General features: G+C 38.8%; 1 protein-coding gene across 1 annotated transcript; it reads right to left on the reverse strand.

The window, feature by feature from the left end:
• Window positions 1–399: 399 nt before the first annotated feature.
• chrna7a (cholinergic receptor, nicotinic, alpha 7a (neuronal)) lies at window positions 400–25038 on the reverse strand (the record flags this gene model as incomplete). The annotated part of the gene is made up of 10 exons (XM_080885439.1): window positions 400–1548; window positions 2987–3096; window positions 3494–3580; window positions 8563–8757; window positions 8867–9034; window positions 14243–14322; window positions 17432–17541; window positions 21842–21886; window positions 22312–22451; window positions 24984–25038. 10 exons carry the CDS (start codon window positions 25036–25038, stop codon window positions 1006–1008), a joined length of 1533 nt encoding a protein of 510 aa, XP_080741565.1. The 3' UTR covers window positions 400–1005.
• Window positions 25039–25643: the final 605 nt, after the last annotated feature.

A 25643-nucleotide genomic window follows, 5' to 3' on the forward strand; every position in this document is an offset into this window, starting at 1 on the left:
AACTCCAGTGTGGAAAACTGGGGAGATCTTTTGGAGAGAATCCTACTGAAAAAAGTGGACTCACCTGTTTCACCAGGCCTCGGACCTCACTGCAAGAAAACGTCTTCATTGAGAGTAGTGCATTTGAGTTTGTTGGCTGTGACGTATGAAAAACGAATTCTGGGGTTTAAGATGACACGTACTATCCTACTGGTAGAACCTCTGTTTAGTTTTCAGAAGGTTAAACTCTTGCTTCATAAACAGCTCCACATTTGCTTTACGTGTTTGGTTTTTAAAAAAACACTGAAAAAGTGTAAAAAAGGGCATTATTCCCGTTGTCCCATGTGAGCATCTGTCATTGACAAGGGATTGTTTTTGAATTGAATGAATTTATTTATGAATCTTCAAAGTGGACAAGAATCAACCCATTGAAAGTAACTGATAAAAAATGAAACATACAACATTTTGAACTATGAGAAATTCTTAGTGATCAAATCATACAAATATAAACAGTAAGTAAAACCAAGTAAGAAGACATTTAAATCAAAGCTTTTGGTTCTACTTATGATTGTAATACAATGTAATGTATGATATAGAAATGTGCTACATGAAATACATTTGAATAGAAGGTACAGTAGCCGTTATGTATATGGACCACATTACACATTACAGAAACATTATAATGCACAGTAATACACAGGTAACACAGCATAACTAATAACAGCATTCTTGCCAGGTTAGCAAATTGTATCATTGAAGCAATAGTATGCAGTTTAGAGAATCATACAGTACAGGGTGTGAAGCCAGGCTGTGTGATAGAAAAGAGAAAAGCTAGTTTTCAATAATGTAATGTGATGCATATATTCAGCTGTTTATGTATCACATACATTCTACATTTAACTTTGGATTAAGTATGGGTAAGTGTATCCAAATGACTACCCCGTGTGTTTGAAAATGGTTACTTTGTGAGAACAGTGATTGGTGTAGGCTTTTATATTTGATGAATCATTTATTTCCTGGGAACAACTAAGTGAAAAAGTCTTTGGAAATTGCCTCTACAAAGTTGGGTGCTGACATGAGGATACCAATAGTGCAGAGGATAGTGAAGAGTGAGAAAGCCATGAGACAAAGCCTGTCGATAACGGAGGCGGCGAATTTCCACTCGTTGCACACAGACTCACCCTCGTCTTGGTCGCGGAACCTTTTCGCGATGTAGCGCACCTCATCCAGGATCTTGGCCATCTCTAATTCTAGGCTTCCAACTGGGGTGACCTGACCTGCTGGGATGAGCATCTCGTCCTCGCCTGCCCGTCCAACCAGGCGTCCGCAGAGGACCCCGGAGTCAGACGAGGTTGCAGCAGTGGAGCAGTGAATGCTCTCCAGGCCACGCACGCCGACATAGAGCATGTTGCCATTGGTGCATTGGGAGGCTGAGGTGCTCATGTTGAGGTCTATGCTGGTCAGGCTGCTCCGTCGAGGCTTGTTGTGACAGGCTGAACGCACTCGCTCCTCACCCGGACGCCTCATACGCAGGAACCAGGCACACCAATGCAGGAGGATCACACGGGTCTTTGAGATAAAACGGTGAATGAAAGAGTGGATTAAGGCTGCAATTCACTTTAAATCTGCCATTGAAGAAATAAGAATGAGTGCAGAATATCAGTCTCATTTGTATGGGTTAGACACAGTAATATTTACAGAGATGCTCGATGGCGCGGTGGCGCCAGTGTCCGGCAGCCTCACCTCTGTCAGTGCGCCCCAGGGCAGCTGTGGCTACAATGTAGCTGCCATCACCAGTGTGTGAATGGGTGGATTACTTGTTGTGTAAAGCGCTTTGGGGTCCTTAGGGACTAGTAAAGCGCTATACAAATAGCGCTTTGTCATATTAACTTTTCCCAAATTGACAAATCACAGTAAAAAGTGGACTGAGTACACACTCACTGGCCACTTTATTAGCCACACATTGCTAGTACTGGGTTGGACCCCCTTTTCATCTTCAAAACGTACATATCTAATGAACTGTGAGTATATAAAACATGCAGGTGTTCACTCCACTAATGTTGTTGCATTCTTTGGCTCCATACCTTTTCATTAGGTTATTACCAGTTGCTCCAAATAAATTGGGAAACTGAATGAAATGTAAATAAAACAGGATGATGCAACAATTTGGAAATCATCTAAACCCTATATGTATTTTGACAATAGTACAAAGATAACTTATCAAATGTTAAAAATGCAAAATTGTAGTTTCTTTTGAAAACTCTGCCCATACAAGCAACAAGTTTTTAAATGTGGATTCACTGTTTACCACCGTGTTGCATCACCTGTTCTTTGAAGCGCTTGAGAACTGAGGAGCCCATTAGTGCAGTTTTGAGAGCTAAATGTTTTCCTATTCTTGCTTCATATAAGATTCCAGCTGAACTCCTCTGGGCTTTATTCTTCACATTTTTCATTTCATAGTGCAGATAATGCAATATTTTCACCATGTGACAAATCCTGAGTGCAAGCAGGTTATTGTAGATTGCTGAATAAAGTCATCTGGATGGCAGCATATGTGGAAGTTATATATTGTTCAGCACTAGCATGGCCTTTATAGATGATTACTGTGAATTTGTATCCAATTATGTTACTAATCTGTTTCTTAGTAACCTTAATTTTGAACTGTTAGAGATTATTCTGTTCCTCTTTCCCAGGTTTCTGAAATATCTTTCAAATTACATACATTACTTACACTACATACACTTATGTTATATTTGTTACATATATTATATTTGATATAGTTTTAGCCCTTATGAATTCACATATATATGTTTAATCAGTGTCATATTTGCTATATCTAGCATTTGTTTTTCAATTCATTACTTAAAAATGTGCATTTTATTTAGGTTTGTCAACAGTTTGTTTTTAATGTATTCCATATTTTTGCGTGTGTCTATAATGAAACGACATAAATAATAATGCCAGTAAAATTCACGAAAAAGTTATTACTGTTTGAGAAAACACTCACCCATTTTGGCATCTTGCCTCCATCAGGGTCGTGGTGATGATATTGCAGGACCAGAACTGTAGCAATCACTGAGAGACCGACAATGACCATTGTAGTGGCAAAATATTCGGCTGCATAAAAAAGAAATGCAGGCGGCAATCAGAATGGATCAGAAAGAAGTACTGTGTAGTAAAAAACAATGAGAAAACTAGATGATAACATCAAGGTTATGCATACAAGAAGAAAGGCTGGGCCGATCATTAAGGACAGCAAATATGTCTTCATCCCTTGAGCATTACTGCTCACTTATGTGCCTGAAGAAGTGCTTTCATTCCACTGATTCAAACAGACTGACTCAGATCCCTAAACCAAAATGAAATCTAAATACTGGGTAGCTGCTTGAATTTGGCTACACTGTGATATAAGGAAATCCCTGATGAAAAATGACTACAGAAAATTTCACCCTTTGCTTCTCTCTGATAGTAGTTGATATCCATAGGAACTGCTTTTAACTTTGGCCTGGCTTACCTATTAAAGGCACAGAGTCTGAGGTGGCAGGCATAATCTCTGCAACTAGCAGCATAAAGACAGTCAGAGAGAGCAGGACCGTAATACCTGGGGAGGAAACCAAATCTCAGTTATCAGCTGACAACAAAACGTAGTTCAACAAAAGTATTCACACACGTATGTTTTTGATCTTTCAATCAGCTACAAATCACCATAAGCTGGATGTTATGTCACAAACAGACACAAAGACCCTCTAATATTATAGCAATAAATACTGTTGCAGACGTATTAAACATTAAAATGACTGTTTTATCATTTTCAGGTGTTTGCAGTTGCTTTGTACCCAGATTTATTCTATTATTCACATTTTGTTCCTATTTCGCACAAAGCCATTCAATTTATTCCATGAATTTGTGCCACCTTATACTCTTTTAGTCTGCTAATTCTGCTTTGTTTTAAAGTTTATTCTACTCCACAGCAACTGGTTAATTCACAGTAGTCAAATGTGAAAAATTGAAACATATAATCTCTGTAAATCAAAATTCGGGAGTGATCAAACCTCACTGTGTCACAAGATGACCTGAAAAGGTAAAAGCAAGAGCAACACGTATCTTTAGCTATGGGGAGACAAATTTTCACTTCACCACTGGCTCTAATGACTAACTTCACAACTTCCCCCATGCATGCCCATGTGCGTTTGATACCTCTGAAAAACACTTTAAAAGCGGCTTGAGTTTGTCATAACTGCTACTTTAGTCCTTTCTTTGGATCAGGGAAGAATATTTAAATCTGAGAAGGACTGAGGAGAGTATTAATGTTCTTCAACATCTTCAAAAGTTATTTTTTGAATTTCTTAGATAGGGAAAAAGACCAGGCCAGTGACACAGGAATGAGGATCAAATAAGTAGCAGCCAGATGCCGTTAATGTACTTGATTAATCTATTGTTAACAAGTGTGAGCTCATCTATAAAACAGAGGTTTTGGTAGTTTGCTGGTCTGGAGCCTTCAGGTGTTTTAGGTATCTCAGGTGTGTTTGGTGTGGCTGTGGTTTAGCAGGTAGAGCGTGTCATCTACTAATTGGAAGGTTAGTGGTTTTTCCAGCCTGCACCCTTGGACGAGATACTGACCCCAAGCTGCTCTCTGATGCATCTGTCAACGTAGAAATATGTGTGAATGTTAGATAGAAAGCACTTACGTGGAAAACTGTATGAACGGGTGAATGAGCCAAGTTGTATAAAGTTGTGTTCAGGTAGGCTAAAAAAGCGCTGTATAAGAACCAGTCCATTTAACACAAACTTATGTGTGGACAGCCCAGCAAACTCATCCCAGGGTCAGACCATGCAGTACTCAGAGAAACTGCAAAAAACCAAGAGCTACATCACACACACTACAAGCCTCAGTTACTGTGTTAAATATGACAAATAGGAAAAGAATGAACAAGTATAGGTGGCTTGGAAGGATAACTAGGAGAAAGTCTCTTCTTTCTATATGGCAGCACAGCTTCAGGTTTCAAAGTTTCTGAACAAACTACAAGACTTCTGGAACAATGTCCTTTAAACAGATGACACCAAAGTGGAAACTGACCATAGTGCCATCTACGGTGAAAAACAAACACAGCATATTGACGCAAACACCTCATTTCAACTGTCAAGCACTGTGTTTTTTGCAGCCACAGGACCTGGGCACACTATCGACCATATATTCCTCTATGTACAAGTATTCTAGAGTCAAGCACAGTGATGTGAGGCCATCAGTTCAGCAGCCCAAACTGGGTCATGCAATGAATCGTGGGTTGTGCTCTCTTCTTTGCATAACTACATACACAATAATCTTTCTTAAAAATGTCATACTGTAGTTTAAATAGCATAATATCAAACAGTTAGCTATTCAAACATTCAAAAAATAACTAGTTTGATTTTATTTGGCTATTTTGTTGTTTTTCTTTAAATTTTCATCTTACCATTAAATGCACTATAATGTTCCTGTTGATCCATTTATAATATCACAAATCACACTTCTTATGGCAGCTCAATTTAACTGAAATTAAACCAGGCAATAAATGCTGGCATTAAAACACATTTCTCACTCTGTGTTCGCCATTCTTAAAAATGCTGACGTTGAGTTGGGTAACTAGATATACTGATTTCATTTACAGTGGTTTTTATGACATAGTCAGCACACACATAGATTGAGAAGAAGCTATGAGACATTGAAGTGATATAAATTTTTTATACATAAACAATTTTAAATAAATTTTGTGTTAAAGAAGAATTCATACTATCATAGAAACTTATATCTTCACACACCCAATCCTCATTTCTCTTTCCTCTATAAGCTTTGAAAACATAAAAAGCAACATACAGATGAAAATGCACACAGTGAGCCCACACATTAGGCATCATTTGGTTAATGAAGGAATCCAGCTGCAACACAGGACTCTAATCATTTGAAAAAGGCAGAAACTACATAAATTAATAGCCTCTACTGAAACATGCAGTACACACACCTCAGATACTGTCTATATAAAGCATTTATAATGAATGAATGAAACACTCAGGCAACTCTGACAACTGCGATAAGATTAAAGGTTTTCAAAGGTCTTCTGACAATTCTGTTCGTCAATCTGTGGTTATAATTAGGTCACTTCATAAAGCCACGGAGCAATAGGATTGCTGGAAAGCCATTGGTTTTCATAAAACCACTGATTACCCAAGAGAATATGGGTAAGCAGTGGTTTTGAAGTTGTCTAAGATGGAGAAAAATTAAAGAATAATGAAAGAAGGTTTGACTGCGTGTCAAAACTACTTGGGCTGCAAATGATGTAACCTGGTTATGATCTCATTAATTCTTGGCCATTTTGCTTCATTTTTCATATCATAGTTATCACAAAGATCACAGTCACGTTAGCATAAGGTCGTTTACAAAATGATCAAACTTTCTGTAGCATGGGGGTTTAGGAACATTTGATTTTTTTTACAATAATTGTGACATTGAAGCTTCTTGGAAGGACTTGCAAAAGAACAAAATTGAAAATGTTTTAACAGAATTACCGTTGTAACCTGAGGATGGAACACATTGGTGGATGTGCAGAAACAATACTGGGGTCACTCAGGACCTAAACAGAACACCTAAACTCTAAAGTCTAACTGAAAAAGATGCCACGGCAATTGAAGTATCAAAGGTGAAACAATGTCTGAAAGGTACACTCTAAGTAGCAGAGGTGCAGACATGCCTCTGAAACCCCAATTTAAATTGATAACGTCTTATGGTTCTGGCAACAAACGCATATTACAGACGGCTGCTTTAGAGTCACGCAGGATATAAATCTGGAATATTGCACCACAGCAAAATTAGCTGCCCAGATGAGCTCATCAGAAGAGAATGGATCTCGATTTCATCTTGAAAAAAAAAATGAAGCTAATGGAATTTTAGTTTAGTGTTCGGTGATACGACAGCTTAAAAATAATGTAGCGTATGGCTTGATTGGCACAAGGATTTCTGCACTAACAAAATGCATTCCAACTGAGAGTGATATCCCAAATCAATTCATATTAAAAAGGAGTCTATATCAGTAGCTTTGCTAGAGTTGTAATTTGAGTGGAATAACAACATTGGCAAGCTCACAATGACAATGCTGATACAGTGAGTTTAAACATATACAGGGTTTATTGTTCTCAATGTGAATTGATGCTCTGGGTTATTATTATATTCGACTCTATTACAATTAAGGTTATGTCTTCAACTCATAGTAACTTTGCTTGGTAGCTCAGAAACTTAAAGTTTTAATTTTCTCAGCGTGGCGGAGAAAATATTTTATCTTTTCACTAATTGCAAAAGCACTACTGCAATTAGTGACATTCTGAAATGTGCAACTTGGAAGTTCCTGGTTTCTAAACTATCTGCATTTTTAATTCAGAGCCACATCTTTAGGTAGATTGTGTCTAAAAAAAGTAGAACCACATTTGGCGCTAGCTATGTGTTCACAGAGTGCGATTAAAGCTTTCAATATTGGTTAACAGACTTATCAGTATGGTTGTGATACTGAGGTGATATGCATTAACTTGCTGCTTAAAGAACATATTGCAGACAAAGAGTTTTGGAGTAATTTTAAAATAATGGCATCACATTGTTTCCCCAACTTTATTATTTAATACTAACCTCACGATTGTCTTTAGCACATATAGCAGCTGAGAAAACAGTGGTAAGAAGTCAAGAAATGTCTTCGCTGTAAACTGTCCACTTAGTTAATATGTTGTTTTTCTGTGGTTGCTCTAAAATTCTGCCACCAGTGCTATCCTTCGGCCTCCTAGCAAATGCACCTTTGGTATAAATTTGAAAATCCTAGTTGACATCTTTCTGAGTTCCTGTGTTCAAAAGATTTTAAAAAACAACAACTTGACCTTCTATCTTGAGGTGAAGGTATAAGATTCAATGAGATTCAAACTCATCTGAGATTTTTAGTAGATGTACCATTTGTATCAATTTGAAAATCTCACATACCCTCATTCCTGAGTTATTGCATTGACAAAATACCCAAATAGCTTTTCAGGCTGAGGGGTGAAAAGCACAAGGAAATGGATCTGACTGTGTGTCAGGTATCCAACAATATAACCAAAAATGCATGGTGGTTTCAGTAATGTGAGCACAGTAAAGGGACTTTCACATAGTCTTTGTCGCTTGTGGTTTGTTGCTAGTGGACATTCCAGGCTCCGGTTACCTAGGTAACCCTGTAATGTAGGTAACTGTGGTAGTTGCTTAAATCACTCATCTGAGGGTTGAGAAAAGATGGGACACACCTTTTTCTACTATCAGAAATTTATTTTGCCTGGTGTTGCCTGAAGTAGCTGGATGTAATTCAATTTTTATGACCTCTGGTTGCCACGTACCTGCTAGTTTCTTAATATGTGGACTCCCATTAGCGTATCATGGCCATCCATTGCTTGCTAACTTTTGATGGGTTTCCATCTATAATGCAGGTTCTTAACTTTGCAATTGAAGTCTTGAGATTACAGTTCTTACAAACTGGTGTTACAAAAAATTGCTGTCAAACTGAACTTTTTTTTTTTTTTTTTGAATGAAGCTGGTTTTACCCAGGGAGATTTTCTCTCCAGAGTCAGCAGGCAGGAGGAAGACAAGCAGGGCCAGAGTAGAGATCAGGACGCATGGGATGAGAAGATTGAGGCCATAGTAGAGCGTCCGTCTGCGCATCACCACGGTGAAGGTGACGTCAGGGTACGGTTCCTCACAACAGCCGTAGAAATGCTCATTCCTTTGTCCTGGAACCTCTGATTCAAAACAAGGCACACATTTACTGTGGTCCGACGGGTTACAGAAAGTTGGAGAGAAAGATTAGGGCAAAATATTTTCAATGATTTTACTGACAACCTTACTTACCAACAAGATCCCACTCTCCGTTGGCAATGTAATTGCTGATATCTGCATCCATCACCTTTAAGTCCAGAGACCAACCCCCGTATGTCCAGGAACCAAACTTCAGGTCACATCTTTGGACATCAAACGGGAACCAACGCACATCGATGTGGCAGGTGCTCTTGAAAATCCCTGTTGTGGTGAGAAACACTGAAAGATGCCGAAAGACTTGCTTTCATACATATTGTACTTCACCTGTAGATAGAAACGGACACATGAATATTCCAAGCTTAGTTAGAGAGAACACTCGATTACTCTGGTATATAGGAAGCAGAGAGAAACTGAAAAATGAAAAAGAGAGGCAGCAAAGAGTTTTACTCTGAGGAGATGTGAAGTCAAAGTGCCATCCATCTGAGAAAGAGTACAAAATCCAATATGACAATGCGATGAAAGTGGAGGGTGATTCTTCAGGACAGGCAGCCACCAAACTATTTTCATCCATATTTAAGAAATATAGAAGACACTGGCAGTAAACAATGCCTCTGCTAGCGGCATTAAGGTGGCAAACGTGAATATGAAATGAATATAGACAATACTGAAGAATGAGTCCGATTTACTGTAATGAACCTCAGTCACAAAGACAAATGTCTGGAAATTCAAATGATTTGTCCAATCTGCATACAGTTTTATCCACATAATGCAGTTGTGTTCAACTCAAGCATGAAATGATTATTTGGTACCAATAAGGCATCCAATGAGGAATCATTTGGAGAAAAGTTGAGAGGCAATTTTCTTGAGACAGAAGTAATCAATCCAGAATAAATCTAGTGATCAAGCTGTATTGATTAAAGATGCTAAGGGAAAGCCAGCCAGCACTTTTGCTGGGTAAGGAAAAAGGGGAAGAGCTTGGCAGGGAGAGCAGTAATCACCAGCTATGACAGGAAGGCACTCTGTTTCAGTGTGCTCCCTTGAATCCATGCTTATACTGCATATGTAGAGTGATCAGCCATGTCATTGAAACCACAGGTGATGTAAATAATTACACTATTATTTTTAGCCATTTTTTTTAGCCAGTTACACTGTGTCACTTCACATCATATTTTCCTTTGTCTAAAGAAAGCAACGAAAGCTTGTAGCTTGTGACTTTTTGGTGACTTCTTCCCCTGATGGGCATAGGGGCTGACCTCCACTCGTGGGTACAGAGGGACACCTTGTCATACTTTTGTTATTTAGGTTTTTATCTTTATTTGTGGTTCTCTTTTGATATTTATTGTGTGTAAATGGTTGTACAGTGCTATATAAAGAAACTTTACTTTCTTACTTACCCTATGATGGGTCAGCGATAACCTTTGCAATATTTAAGCAGTCGGTTTTAACTTTATGATTGGTAGGCGTGTGTGTGCATATGCACTGATGGTTTTAGAGAGAGATTTATATATATAAAAACATAAGGCCCGTGGGCAAGAATCAGCCCAGCAAAAACTCCAATCCGTCCCACAGTATGGCTTTGGAAAATGTGAAAGAGGACGTAAATTTCAACTTTTAAACTGCATTTTCACAAGTTCGACAGCTTTTCCTACGGATAAAGACCTCCCTCATGGACATTCATACTACACCAGAGCAATTAAATGAGACATTTCTTTCTTTTACAACAGCAGCGTGTCTTTATCGTGTAGAAAAACTGAGACAAACTGGTGAAATTGCATTTTTTTTTCTTATGTTAAGATATCTCATTGAATAAATATGTAGTTACATTTCTGTACATTGACAGGATGTCTGGGCCACATAAGATTAGTATGTGACCTGCAATGTAAATTGAGTTTAACATGCCTAATATATAGCATCAAAATGTGAATGGTGTCTCAGAACCAGGTGGATTTGGAAAAAAAAAATGTCATTCTGCTCTAAGAAAAACATTAGAAGATGACACTTTCTTTGCAAGAATGAGATGAAAAGAGTAATAACACAGTTAAACATGTGACCAGACTTGCTAAATGAAAAACCACATTTTTATGCTAGCCTAAGTCGAGAGCTCCTGGCTCATATTTCATACTTAGCAATACTAATCTTCTCATGTAACACGTCATAGAAAAGACAAAAAAAAAAAAAAAGAAGAAGAAGAAGCTAAAAACCTAACATATTAAAATACATCTGTGGGGCATTAAGTTCAGGAAATCAATTCAAAGCTGCAGCTTATGAGAGCTCATTAGCATCTGCTATCCCCAAGTCATAGTTTGTCATGTTACTGCACAATGGTAAGAATCTGCTCAGTATAATAATAATAATAATAATAATAATAATAATAATAATAATAATAATAATAATAATAATAATAATAACAGGTTTGTTTCAGTTCATAACCAACTAAAACCTCGTTTTGTAGAAAATAATTCAACTTAAAGTAATTTATGAATCAAAGACAGTCATCCACTCTCTCAGATTTTATTGTGAATACTGCAAAAATAATTTGAGTTCATTACAAAGCCAATATGAAAAAATAATGAGACTTCTTGTTCTTTATGTCAAATAATGATATACTATCATAATTATTATGTACAAGTATTCCAAAAGCCCTCCAGGGTTAAAATTTCATATATTTGCAAAGCCACACCAGACCCACATTTGTTCACTGCTCTGAATTATTAAAGTCGGGTACTTGTCGCTACAGAGAGAAGTGACGAGTGCCTCTACAGTAATACTCATGGGGGTGTAGATGCACATTAATGGCAGCGAGTCGCTGTCCTCTGAGGACGAGTGTAAAGCAGATGTATTTTGATAATTAAAGAATAATGAAACATTTTCAAAGGTTTGGATTTTAGTCACACAAACAACAAATATAGCACGGGTATTTTCTTTTTTAGCATCATATAAAATGTCAGTTAATTTTTGCCATTACATGTAGGTTTTTAGTCACAAAAGACTCTTCAAGTCTTGAAATGTGATCGAGTGGTTATCTGCAGCCTCTAAACATTGGCCTGTTCTGTTCTGTAACTGTGTTTGACAAAAGGTTTTATTAGGACATCATTCTTACTACCTGTGTTTATACAGGGAGTGCAGAATTATTAGGCAAATGAGTATTTTGTCCACATCATCCTCTTCATGCATGTTGTCTTACTCCAAGCTGTATAGGCTCGAAAGCCTACTACCAATTAAGCATATTAGGTGATGTGCATCTCTGTAATGAGAAGGGGTGTGGTCTAATGACATCAACACCCTATATCAGGTGTGCATAATTATTAGGCAACGTCCTTTCCTTTGGCAAAATGGGTCAAAAGAAGGACTTGACAGGCTCAGAAAAGTCAAAGATAGTGAGATATCTTGCAGAGGGATGCAGCAGTCTCAAAATTGCAAAGCTTCTGAAGCGTGATCATTGAACAATCAAGCGTTTCATTCAAAATAGTCAACAGCGTCGCAAGAAGTGTGTGGAAAAACCAAGGCGCCAAATAACTGCCCATGAACTGAGAAAAGTCAAGCGTGCAGCTGCCAAGATGCCACTTGCCACCAGTTTGGCCATATTTCAGAGCTGCAACATCACTGGAGTGCCCAAAAGCACAAGGTGTGCAATACTCAGAGACATGGCCAAGGTAAGAAAGGCTGAAAGACGACCACCACTGAACAAGACACACAAGCTGAAACGTCAAGACTGGGCCAAGAAATATCTCGAGACTGGTTTTTCTAAGGTTTTATGGACTGATGAAATGAGAGTGAGTCTTGATGGGCCAGATGGATGGGCCCGTGGCTGGATTGGTAAAGGGCAGAGAGCTCCAGTCCAACTCAGACGCCAGCAAGGTGGAGGTGAAGTACTGGTTTGGGCTGGTATCATCAAAGATGAGCTTGTGGGGCCTTTTCGGGTTGAGGATGGAGTCAAGCTCAACTCCCAGTCCTACTGCCAGTTTCTGGAAGACACCTTCTTCAAGCAGTGGTACAGGAAGAAGTCTGCATCCTTCAAGAAAAACATGATTTTCATGCAGGACAATGCTCCATCACACGCGTCCAAGTACTCCACAGCGTGGCTGGCAAGAAAGGGTATAAAAGAAGAAAAACTAATGACATGGCCTCCTTGTTCACCTGATCTGAACCCCATTGAGAACCTGTGGTCCATCATCAAATGTGAGATTTACAAGGAGGGAAAACAGTACACCTCTCTGAACAGTGTCTGGGAGGCTGTGGTTGCTGCTGCACGCAATGTTGATGGTGAACAGATCAAAACACTGACAGAATCCATGGATGGCAGGCTTTTGAGTGTCCTTGCAAAGAAAGGTGGCTATATTGGTCGCTGATTTGTTTTGTTTTGTTTTTGAATGTCAGAAATGTATATTTGTGAATGTGGAGATGTTATATTGGTTTCACTGGTAAAAATAAATAATTGAAATGGGTATATATTTGTTTTTTGTTAAGTTGTCTAATAATTATGCACAGTAATAGTCACCTGCACACACAGATATCCCCCTAAAATAGCTAAAACTAAAAACAAACTAAAAACTACTTCCAAAAACATTCAGCTTTGATATTAATGAGTTTTTTGGGTTCATTGAGAACATGGTTGTTGTTCAATAATAAAATTATTCCTCAGAAATACAACTTGCCTAATAATTCTGCACTCCCTGTATACAACACATTATGTGTGTTGCATTTATGTTTAAACTGCACCCACAGGAGGCTTATGTAACATGATGCATCATTCTAATACACACTTCACTGAAGACTCGCACAGGGAAATGTTTTTTTGTTTTTTTGGATGATATGTAGAGCCTATGGACCACTTTGTGCTTACTCTACTGCTGTATAGAAAGCATTACCCACACATGAGCCGGGACAGAGGTAAAACACTTGGACTGGATCTAGAGTAAGGTGTAACAATTAATGCTTTAACATACAGATGAATGGGTCAGAAGATTCAGGAGCCATGTATTTATTTTAAATGTACCCAGCTAATGTCTGCTCCTGACAGGACAGGCCACCTCTGTGGGTTGTTTCCACATATCATTTGTTATCGTTTTTGTTTTCATATTTCATACAGTAAGTGTTGCTGCTCCACATCGAAAGGAGCCAGCTGAGGTGGTTCGGGCATCTGACAAGGATGCCCCCTGGGCGCCTCCTGGGTGAGGTGTTCCAGGCATGTCCCACCGGGAGGAGGCCCCGGGGCAGACCCAGGACACGCTGGAGAGATTATATTTCTCGGCTGGCCTGGGAACGCCTTGGTGTTCCCCCGGATATGCTGGAGGAGGTGGCTGGGGAGAGGGAGGTCTGGGCCTCTTTGCTTAGGCTGCTGCCCCCACGACCTGGTCTCGGATAAAGCGGATGAAGATGGATGGATGGATGGATGGAAGTGTTGCTGCGAAGGTAAAAATGTCTTTTTCCCCAGTCAATATGTGTCAGTGACTAAGATATGGCTTTTACCTGGAGGTAGGTAGGAACAGGTGCCCGAGGAGTTGACCAAAATGTTGGTACGGAACGTAGCATCGAACCTTTCGTCCGCACTGTAGACAACATGGAACAATTCCAGCATTTAATGTTGAGTTATTTGCCACCAGTATTATTTCAGTGGAAGTTACCAAGCGAGGAGGGGCAGTTGTGGTAGGAATATATAAATAATTCTCTAAGTCATTATTTCTGCAGATACACAACAAACAAGGAGTCACATCTCATGCAAACCTTCCCAGGAGATGAGTATTTAGTTGTTACCCTGCTACCCACAATGCACTCCACCTAAATAAATTCCCAAAGGCTGGGGCACGGTTGAGCTAAAGTTGAATAAAGAAAATGACATTCATATGAAGTACAATGCTCTCTCTCTCTTATTAGCTGCCAGGGGAGTAAGGTACCTTTAATGTATTTTGTTCAGATGTTCTAGAGATTGATTAATGGTGATCGCTATAGCTTTATTTCATTTGGGACATATAATGAAATGCTCTTCCTACCATTTCTATACAATTTTATTAATTTGTCTAAATGATTTATTGCAAAGTGCTTTTCTAGCTTTTTACTTAAAGTGCACAGCTCCCCTATCCTTGAAGTGTAATATCCCAGCCGTGTAACCAACCTACCAATAAGATAAGAAGATAAAGTTAAAATCTTTTATTTGCCATTTGTACACATACACTGGGTGTGGGTACTCAGGAAATCTTGTGCAGAGCTTAGAGCCAGAGGGGAAAAAATGAAGATAAGAAAGAAAGAATATGTCAAATAATTTCAAGTATAAAACAGTAGTTTCTGTATTGCACTTACACTAAATGACTGTGGCATGGAAAAATATCACACGTTATTAAGATGTATATTGCACAGTAAAATGTGTATTGCACATAAGAATATATGTTACAGTGGATAAAGCCAAAATACACACAAATACTAACTAACTAACTAACTAAAAAATATATTTGTGTGTATTTTAGTTAGCCTTTATTTTGTTTTTGACCTCAGAATGACTGTGACAGCGAAAACTTCAAAAATGGCATTGGACTGCATTTTTATAACAGATGTATTTAAGCTGAGTTTCTCATTGCAAAGAAAAGGGATATAGTTTAATAGCAAAGCCCATCACCTGATCTCAACCCAGCACAGCATGCCTTTCAGTTACTTAAGACAACACTGACATCAGACAGACCCACAACAGCCGGTGGCTGCAGTAAAAATCAGGCAGAGCCTGTCAAGGGAAGGAAATATCAAGTGCTGATGTCTATGTGTTCTGGACTTTAATGACTGTAGAGGATTTTCATCCAGGTATTTAAAACCATCCTGAATTTAAAATGATGTCAGTTTGCCCAATTAATTTTGAGTTTCTGAAAATGGCCATTCATTTAAAAAGCTATAACTCCTAAACAGTTAATGAGACACTCTGTTTTCCTCAATTCAATCGCGTATCATTCGATTTAAAATCAACTGCGTTGGTATACAGAGTTACAATTACAAAAACAAAAAACAGAAAAGGACAAGGACCGAGCTGCATGTATCTTTAAATTCTCTGCTTGTCTGTCTCAGCAAGACAGTCATAATAATGCCTGTGGCAGCACGGGGTCTGATGCTTTCCAGAGCTCATAAGCAGAAGCCTGAACACAGTATCTTTTCACATGTTGCCACTTGAATACAGTTATTCTATTCAGGCACTCCCACTCTCTTTGGGAGCTATGTCATAGTAAATAAAACAGTCAGTAGTATACGCTCATTTTACATTCTTATGTGTCCTTGTTTAATAAAATGTCTAAATGTTTGATGGGATATTTGTGCTGGTTGCGCCCAATCAGTTGTAGCCATCTCACTCTGCAGCTGGAAATCTGATGGCGCCAGGGTTACATTTTTAACAGCATACACACACATAGTGAACGTTTAGGTCAAAAAACAGATGACAGCCTGCCAAATACAGCAATGTTCGAACTGTAATTTGGGAGACAACAACATATATAAAGTTGGAGGCTATAATTAAATATACTTGTACTTAATGTCATGGTCCTGGGTCAGTGACCCAGCGTTTGAGTTTATTGTTATTATTTTCTAGTTCACTCTGATTTTGTATTCTGTTAAACAGTCTGGGAACTTCCTGTTTTACTTTGTAGATCCATGTGTGACTTCATTGTGTTCAACTTATGTCTCCCTGTCTCGTCATGTCAATTAGGTTCAGCTGTGCGTCCCTGCTGTGAGTCATTTCCTGATTACTTTGTATAGTGTTTGTCTGCCTGCTCGTCTGCATTTGATGGTGTTTTGTTCATCACTCTGCATCTCTTGTCATGTTTTCAGGGTTGTCTTTAGTTTTCCCAGTGTAGGTTTTGGTAGCTTTTCGTTCCTCATTCCCTGTTTTGCCACTTTGGTCACTTAAATAAACGCTCACTCGCATCATAACCTTTGCCTGCATTTTGGATCCTTTTCTACACAAACACCACACCGTGACACTTAATACCATAAAAATAGGAGGTGTTAAAAATATTACTAGCTATTTATGTTTAATTTAGTAACAAGTTTAAATTTCAAGTTTACTCACAGAACATCCAATAATTACAAAATTTTACAGGTAACTATATTAACATTTTGTTCATACCAAAGATATGCTAAAGATTATACAGTATTCATTGGATTTTGTATCTCCTGTACATCACATCCTTCAAAACGAATATAGTAGAGGATGAGGCACAACAGTTTTCTTTATTCGCCATTTTTAAACCACAAGATATTGTTTACAATATTTGGTCTTTAGTGTATCACAGACAGCGTGACTGCAAACAACCTTGTTTAACCTCTGGAGCACCAAAATCTAAAAATGCATCACATCCCTCTGAGATTCCTGTGCGTTATGTAGAAGAAAATGCATGCACACTAATACTTACTTAGGCTTCTTGGGGAATCTATATTGTAACCAGAAACCCCTTTTAACCATACACGGTAATCTTCCACTAACCTGACGTGCACATCCAGAGAAATGTAACTACTCTTCAGGTCGATGGAGTCTGTAGAGACTGAATTTCATGGAAGCGTACGGGTTAAAAGTAGCTTCCCTCTATGTTGTAAGTTATGATGTAGATTTGCTGCAGAGGTCTAAATCAGGCACAAATCTAACACCATGTACAACTACAGTTTACAACCCAGCAGATCAGTGCCTACCTGTTATACAGCAGAATGTCTGGTTTCCAAATGAGATGGTCAGGAAATCTCACATTGGACACACCTGGATAATCCAATGGATTCCACTGGAGGTAATAGTCAGTCCAGTACTGCAAAATGCAAACACATTTGACACCTTGACTTTCACATTCCACTTACTTATTTTTAATACATTTAAAGGCCTATGGGCTTATTAAGCCTTTTTAGAGGCTCGGGGATTTAACACGGTTTCCTCGTAGCAGTGACAGTTACTATAAAAGCCAAAATAAATGTATGTGACAACATCACAGAGTGACATGGAACAAGAATGAGACTTGATTTCTGTCTGGAAGGTTTTCTGTTCAGAAAAAATGCTGCTAAGCGCATTTGAAATGTCGACATAATTGGAAAACTCAGAGGATGATTACAGTTCCAGCTTGTAGCTGTTGAGACATTTCAACCCAAAATGTCAGAAGATTATTATATTTCAGTTATAATAAGCACAAGTACTGTTTAAAGGGCTCTTAATACCTGCTTTCTGTGACATCAGACCTGGCCTGAGATTTAACGTGGTTATGGTGATGGTGATGGTGCCTTGGCCAGGCTGAAAATATGAGTTTACAGTTGTGTTGGTCTTTACTGCAATGTCTATTATATGTGACTACAGAGGCTGAAAGACTCCAGGATTATGCAGAAGGTGATGCTGTATATGGGTGAGGCAGGCTGTTAAACATTTAAACTAAACTTTGGTACTTAGTGGATACTTGGTTTACACACTGTAGGAGATACAGTGTCTATTCATTTATAGACAGTATATATGTAAATATCAGAATGTATAATTAAAATGGATAAATATGATGAGCTAAATAGCTTAGTAATTAATAAGCATTTGATTCCTTTTACTCCATTTCTAACTGAAAATTGTCAATATTTTTCATCTTGTGAATATGATGGCTTTCATTTATTTCATGTTAATTTTTTTCAAAGGTGCTTCAACAAGCATTTAGCATTTTTATAATATATTTTTAGTTTTTTAAGAAATTTAGACCGTTTTTTTTTTTTATAGATTTTTTAATAAATTTGTGAGAATTTTAAGCTTTCTTCCACTTGTCATTATGAGGTATGGTGTGTAGAATTGTGAGGTGAAAAATGAATCTGATCCATTTTGGAAAAAGGCTGTAACATGAAAACATGTGGAACAAGTGAAGCGGCGTGCATAGTAATGTTAGAAGTTTATGCCTTTGCTTTATCATTCATATGCATCTGGCTCTTATCTGTGCACACGTGGTTTTACATCTTTAGTTTATTTGATTGTCTGCCTGGAACTGCAGGAACAGCAGGAACTGCAAAACAAAACCGAGTCTGTACTAAATCTGACCCTAACTAAGTGGAACTAAGCGGTCAAATTAATTAATGTTCATTCCCTTTTCAGATAAAACATATTTTGCACTAGAAAAATGCGCCTGAATTTTGGAATATCCTTTCCTTTAATGGCAGCATATAGTTTAAGTAGTATGAATTCCAGATGTTTCTGAAAAATCTGATAATCTAAAGCCAAACTGTGGGTTACACAGCCCTGGGTTCAAATGTAACGGGACAAAACAATATAAGGCACAAGAATGACTTTTGTATTACAGATTATTTTCTTAAAACACACTGTGAAGTGTGGAGTAAGTGCATATGAGAGCATGAGGGTGGGAATGGATGTTTGTATCTGTGTGTGCCTGTATGTCTGTGTCTATATGTCAGGTTGGGTGTCAGGCGCCACCTCTCTGGGGACATCTCAGGCCCTCCAAGGTTTGGAGGCCTATCTCCCCCCACCACCACTTCCCCTGCCAGTGGCGGACTCCCTCAGGTGTCGGTGCGTTGGTGGTTCTTTGTGTCTGGGGGTGGGCGTCCAGGTACACACCGGCTCACTCCTTGGCGGCCGCTTATCGGGGCCTGGAGCCTGGGGCTCGCTTGGACCACTTCGGAGGTGGGGTGCCCCCGGCCTCTTGGCCTGGGGCTCGGTCACTCTGGCACAGCTGGCTGCCGGCGGAGCTCACGGGCACATCACTGCAACCCCCCCTGGCTTCTGCTCCGCGGCTGCTGAGTGAGCCCTCATCTGGGACTCTCCTCAGCTCTTTCTGGGACAGTGGCGCGGCTGCCCCTCTGTTGGTCTTCCTTGGTCTCTTGTGTTCTGGGGGCCTCTGGATGTCTGGAGTTTTGATCTCCTCCATACCTGCTTCATGCCCTGGAGGACAGGGCTGTGGCTCCCCCACACCCTCTAGCAGATCATTACATGAAGGAACCTTTTAAAAAAACAAGCGCGTCCATGCTCACAGGTGTACACACGGGTGATCACACCCACAAACTACACCCTTTTTGGCTCCTACCTCAAAGCACACTGTGTTCTGTTGACCTGATGTGCTGCACAATAATGTTTAACATTTAGTATTTACTGTCATATTCCCATATATCATTGTGATGTTGTTTATTCTATTACTCTTGTTCTCTTCTGCTTGTTTTCTTTTTTCTTTCTCAACAGGTGACCCAGGTGATTGATATATGCATTTTTTTTCTTTTTTTTCTCTGCCCGTTCTGTTGGTTTTTGTTTTTTGCCCTTCTCCCCCGTCCCTCTTCTCAGCGGTTTCTCCGTCCTTCTTTCTTTCTCCCCTTCTTTCCTCCAGTCAAGTCTGTCCCGTATTCAGCAAGTGAAAATAAAATAAACAATAAAAGGTGAATCAAATGGACCATTATGGGAAGGCTGGGATGGTCAATTTGGTAAAGTAAATCCGTTGGGCATCTTTCTTTGCCTTTAGACAATAATTCTGATGGCAAAAGAGCCAAACGGGACAGGCAAAAAAAACAAAACACACTGTGAATGGCATCTATCCCTGAGGATAAATGAAGGTACTGATTACACATAATGTTTAAAATGAAGCTCCAGAATTTCTTTTAAAATATAAATATGAATAGAAAGGTGAATATTTCACTGAATACAAAACTCCAACTCCAGGTCCACAGCCGTGGTGATATGTATGAACACATACTGTGAAGACACTTCTCTTGATTACATGGCTTTCATAAGGAGTTTTCTAATCCAATCTATAATTCACTTTTAATTAACTCAAAGTGCCATGTTCAAGTTCCCAGTATAATGAACCATAAAGGTCAGTTAATGATAAAGGCAAAGGAAAACAAACTGAGGAAGGATATAATTGCCTGTGCATCTCACATGGTGATTTTGGAAAATGGCATTTCCACAGCCAGGGAACCCTCTTTAATTTGCATCACTGTTTAACAAGAAACTTTCCACCTACTTTTTAATCTTTACAACAAGTCTTTCATTCATTTAACATCTACAAAACTTGCTGATCTATTATTTCATTTGAAAAATAACTGGCCTTAAAATGACCAGACGTAACTCTACTCTCCGTTTTGTGCTTTATTAGTATGTGTAAACGACTATGCAAATTTGTCCATGTCTCATGCCAACTTCTGCCTGCAGGCTTAAATGCAGCCCTGTGTCTTAAGACAGCTGGTATTACATGAAACACAGCACTGCACAAGAGTATGAGGGCATAATCGTGCTTAATAATCAAAATACTTGTGTATCGAAGAGGTCATCCAGTTTGTTGGGCATTGTAAGATTTATAGTACAATTACCCAGTGGCACTGATGGAGGGCACTAGAAGGGTCGATCACATTTAATGTTTCAACATGTAATCTTAAAGAATCCTTCTCAGTATTTCAAAGTCGTATATGTAGCAATGTATACATCTTGTATGCATCTTTATGGCATTTTCCTTTTTTCCCCTTTTACTTTTCTCAAAACCTACGCAAGTAAAATAATCCAACAGATGCTGGATTGATGCTAAAACAAAGTACACTGTGGATGCTGTCGGCGCGATCATGTGCCGAAGAGCTAAAATGAATTTTGCAGGGAGCAGAAGGAGAGAGAGTGAACAAAACTCCCGCTGCGATGCCCCAGAATGATTTAAAACAGACCAAACAGCCTTGGTTCAGCCTTAGTAGAGCTGCTGACGATGCAGCAACAGGGATCTATTGTCACTGTATGGACAAGCTGTAATAAAGCATCTGCGTTAATACACTTCATCTCACTGCATGAAGGACAAAGTGCTGTACTGCCCATGAGGAAGACGAATAGAAAGTCTGGGTAGCACTATGCGTGAGTTACACAATTCATTTCATCACATGCTCACAATATGATAAATCTCTTTGTGGTACATGTTTGCATAAACTAAATACCAGATTAAATGCCAAAAGTAAAGGTACAATGTAACACTTAGGGTGAAAATGGTCTTAGAGTTAACTGAGAGGATTTATATAAAACAGATGGCTCTATGATTAAAATGCATGATGTGTGTAAGTGCGGCCGTAAAGCTTCGCAACTCAGCTTTTCTGTGACTTTACATAAATTATACTTACCAGCTGTAGCCAAATGTTGGTTGTTAAAACCTGGTTCTTCTCATCCTGTTAGAAAAACAGAATTATTCATGTTTGTAATTAAGTACATTTATTTTACTTTTTTCTTTTTGATTTTTTTTAAATGAAGTGCATGCTTCATAAATGGGAAATCACACTACTAGAAATGTACAGATCCACAGAGGCGTCAGTTTTTAAACCTTTTATAATGCCTCACTCACACTAGAGAAAACAATGTTTGTAGACTGTGGCAAAATCAAAACTGCTGCATCAGTATGCACTAAACTTGGGAGCTTGCTGTTTTTGGAATAGTGGCTTCAATGATGGGGATCAGGTCTGTCATCTTTAAATATATGAAAATTGCTTACATAACCATGCATGACGTATCACTTTACTGGCATGTACAGTATATGTAGTAGACTACTATGTAGTATGTATAAACAGCTGTGTTTAATGGGCAATCATTTACGCACCACATCCATTATTTGCATGAGGGTGAGGCCGAAGGAAACAATGAGACTCTGAGAGTCATTCTGGACTGGTCTCACTAGTGGGTTGTATCCATTCATCAGGTCACTGTACAGTCTGCGCTGGTTTGGCCCTTGATGAGAAACTACAGAAAAAAAGAGAAACAGGTAACCAGGACTCCAACGAACAATTAATAAGTAAAATAAATTATAATTATAAGCAAGAAAGACATTGTTAGTCACATCAAATCATTCCTTAACTTCCAGCAGCCATATTGCAAAACAATTCACTATGCAGTATTTTACATCGTAGAATATGAAGTGTGAACAGTTATTTTTTTAGATGTTACTAAAACCTGAGTAAAAACAGTGATATTTCTAATATGCTGAAGTTCAGACAGCGACGCTAATTTATATCAAACATCAAGTACACACTTCTTTGCGTATTGTGCAAACTGAAATAAGGATCCCGTGCAATGTGAAATGCACAAAAGTCATGTTCATTTATTAAACATTATAAACTCTAATGTGGCTGACAAAAAAGAAGTAAATAAATAAAAACATGACCTACAGCCTGTCTGTAGCTTTCTTTTCTACTTTACACACTGAGTTGCCTCCACCCTACACACACGCGCACACAACTGTAATGAGAAAGAGCCCCACCAAGTAACACTGCTACACTGTACCTTCACATGCAAGAAGAAGAAGAACGTCTGCACTGATCTACGGGACAATCCATCCAACAGCTGTTGACATCTTCTAGTCTGGACTGGTGTGACAAGACTGACACACAACCACTGCCCTTAGATACGCAATGCTGCCGTGGCTCAAATGATCAATAAAACAATTTATTTGAAGTGAAGTTTACATATATTTGTGGATGAGACTGAGACAGCTAATTGAATTTAACTCAGCCTCTCCACTCTCCTGCAGCCTTTTACATCTTCCCCTTTTGCAGCCACTCACTACTACTCCACTTCTGTTCTGGGTCAGTCTCACTGCGTGGTGCTGATCCACCTCCTGCTTCATTCAAGTTGTAAATCTCGCACTTTAGAATAATTTTGCAATTGATTTAATGCAACTAAAGTTGGTGTTGGAGTTATCAACATTACCTGGGGTGGTGAAACAAATGCAGCCCAGACATGGCAATCTTTCAAATGCCATATTTGGACATGATTCATCTCCCAATCTCAAATCAGACCCGTCCCTCATTTTAACACACTCTTAGTTCCTCTCCTGAGTTATGGAGCGTTTTTGGCAGCATTTCTTCACTTCACTAATGGCCCAGTTTTCCTAAACCTCCTATGAGAAGCACATTATCCTGATGGATTGGCACAGAGCATACTGTCTATCTGCATATCCCTATTCCTCTGTTCTCTGTTGCATCCACTTCTTTCATTAAAAAAAAGGTTAGCTGAAAGCTTGTCTTTGTCCATATCCCAAGTGGATATCCCCCCACTCCTGATCTCACCGTAATCAAATTTCAATGCAAGGTGACATTAATGTGTTGTATTGTCCACATACTGTTATACACCCCAGTACCATGCTGTCCGAAAAACCACAGCGGGTCCACGAGAAATGAGCTTGGAGCCATAAAAGGGAGAAGGAAAGTCTCTCAACCTCTTAATCAAATTTATCAGCCTTAGTAATATCAAAGGGCTGGACAGGGCCTATAAGTACTCCACACATGCCCTGACATTTATATGTGCATGCACCGTATGCACACACACCAACAACACTTGCTTCGCTCTCAAAGAAACCTTCATTAACCCCTGCCTGTAAAGTGCAGACTAAAGAGCCCCAGTCAGTGATTATTATTAAATGAATTGCCTCAATTAAAATATTCAGACTCAGATCAGATTTGAGTAAAACCGATGAGAAGCAGTATTCAATTAAAATAAAACATAAAGCATTGAAGATTTTGCACGGTTTGCTTATTTCCCCGTAGAAGGACCAGAGCCAGGATGGCAATATCTTGTGAAAGAAAAAAGACTGTTATTCTGTTTTGTTTTTTTAAACATAGAAGCATCTGTCCAGTCACTGTTTGCCCCAATCTCTTTATCACTCATAAACCACAATATTAGAAATGCCGTGATCTTGCAGCTCTTTTTATTCATTTTGCATAATATTTTTTCTAGTTACATCACGAGAAACCACACAGTTCAACAGCAAAAGAAAGTTCAGAGCTGACAGACAAATCAGCCACACGTAACATGTAGTATAAGACATTATAACATGTTTGTTCTCTGCAAGCTGCATATCGGACCTTACTTTAGTATAGTAATATTACGTCATAGCTTCTGAACCCATGAAAAACACACTTAATATCAAATACTAATAATGATGACTATAACTACAGTCACACCGAATCATTTGCACACACACGCACGCACACACACACGCACACACACACACAACACTTTCATATGATTGCTAAGGCATCTAGACCAAAAGTGTCTGAAACTCAGTGTTTGGCACAACAGGTCTGCAATCTCAGCTAGGGAACCGCTAAAATCAATCCACAGCGGAGCAAGGTTGAACGCACATTAACACGTCTCGTTCAATAACACACACACAAAAATTCTATTACTCCTAATTATTTAAACAATAATTGTTATTTTTAACATGCATGGCGCGCGATAGAGTTAATTAGCCAAATGAAATGCATGCAGACATACCTTTCACTGTGCAGGCGGTGACTGCAATAGAAAGCAGAAAATTTACTAAGTCCATGTTGAAACGCGTGAGGAGTGAAAACAGAAAGACTCTTCTGGATGCAGGAACGGGAGCGATAACACTGTGGGGCGGTGTGAGTGTGAGATGAGAGGGAATTCTGCCAATAAATAACTCCTCCTCCCAATGAAGAGCCGCTGTTTGGCAGCCCATTAATGATTTAAGCTGAAGGATCAAAACTTTCTGCCCACAGTAGAATTTTTTATCCTTACCTTTAACATATTTTGTGGTACTCTGTCGTTTTTACAAGTGAACATTTTTGACTTTCAACACTGTTGACTGGATCTCCGTTTCCCCTTTCTGTTTTTTTGCGCATTGTAAACTACACAAATGACTAAATAGGCTACACTAAATCTATTGAGTTTATATAATTTATATTTCGTTTAAATATATTGTGGTTTTATATCAACCCACACTACCTCTTGCGTAACCTTTTCAGTCAAAAGCACGAGGACGCGTCTGCGTAACTAGAGGCCATCTACTGGTCTGTAAAAACCACTACAATTATATTGCAGTTGTGGGATGGAGTCTGTTTAATTATCAGTTTAATGTTGCAAACACTGTACAGATTGTTTTTAATTTACCCCTATTTTAAATTCCTACAC

This window comes from Rhamphochromis sp. 'chilingali', assembly GCF_963969265.1.
Source record: "Rhamphochromis sp. 'chilingali' genome assembly, chromosome: 6".
Classification (NCBI taxonomy): domain Eukaryota; kingdom Metazoa; phylum Chordata; class Actinopteri; order Cichliformes; family Cichlidae; genus Rhamphochromis; species Rhamphochromis sp. 'chilingali'.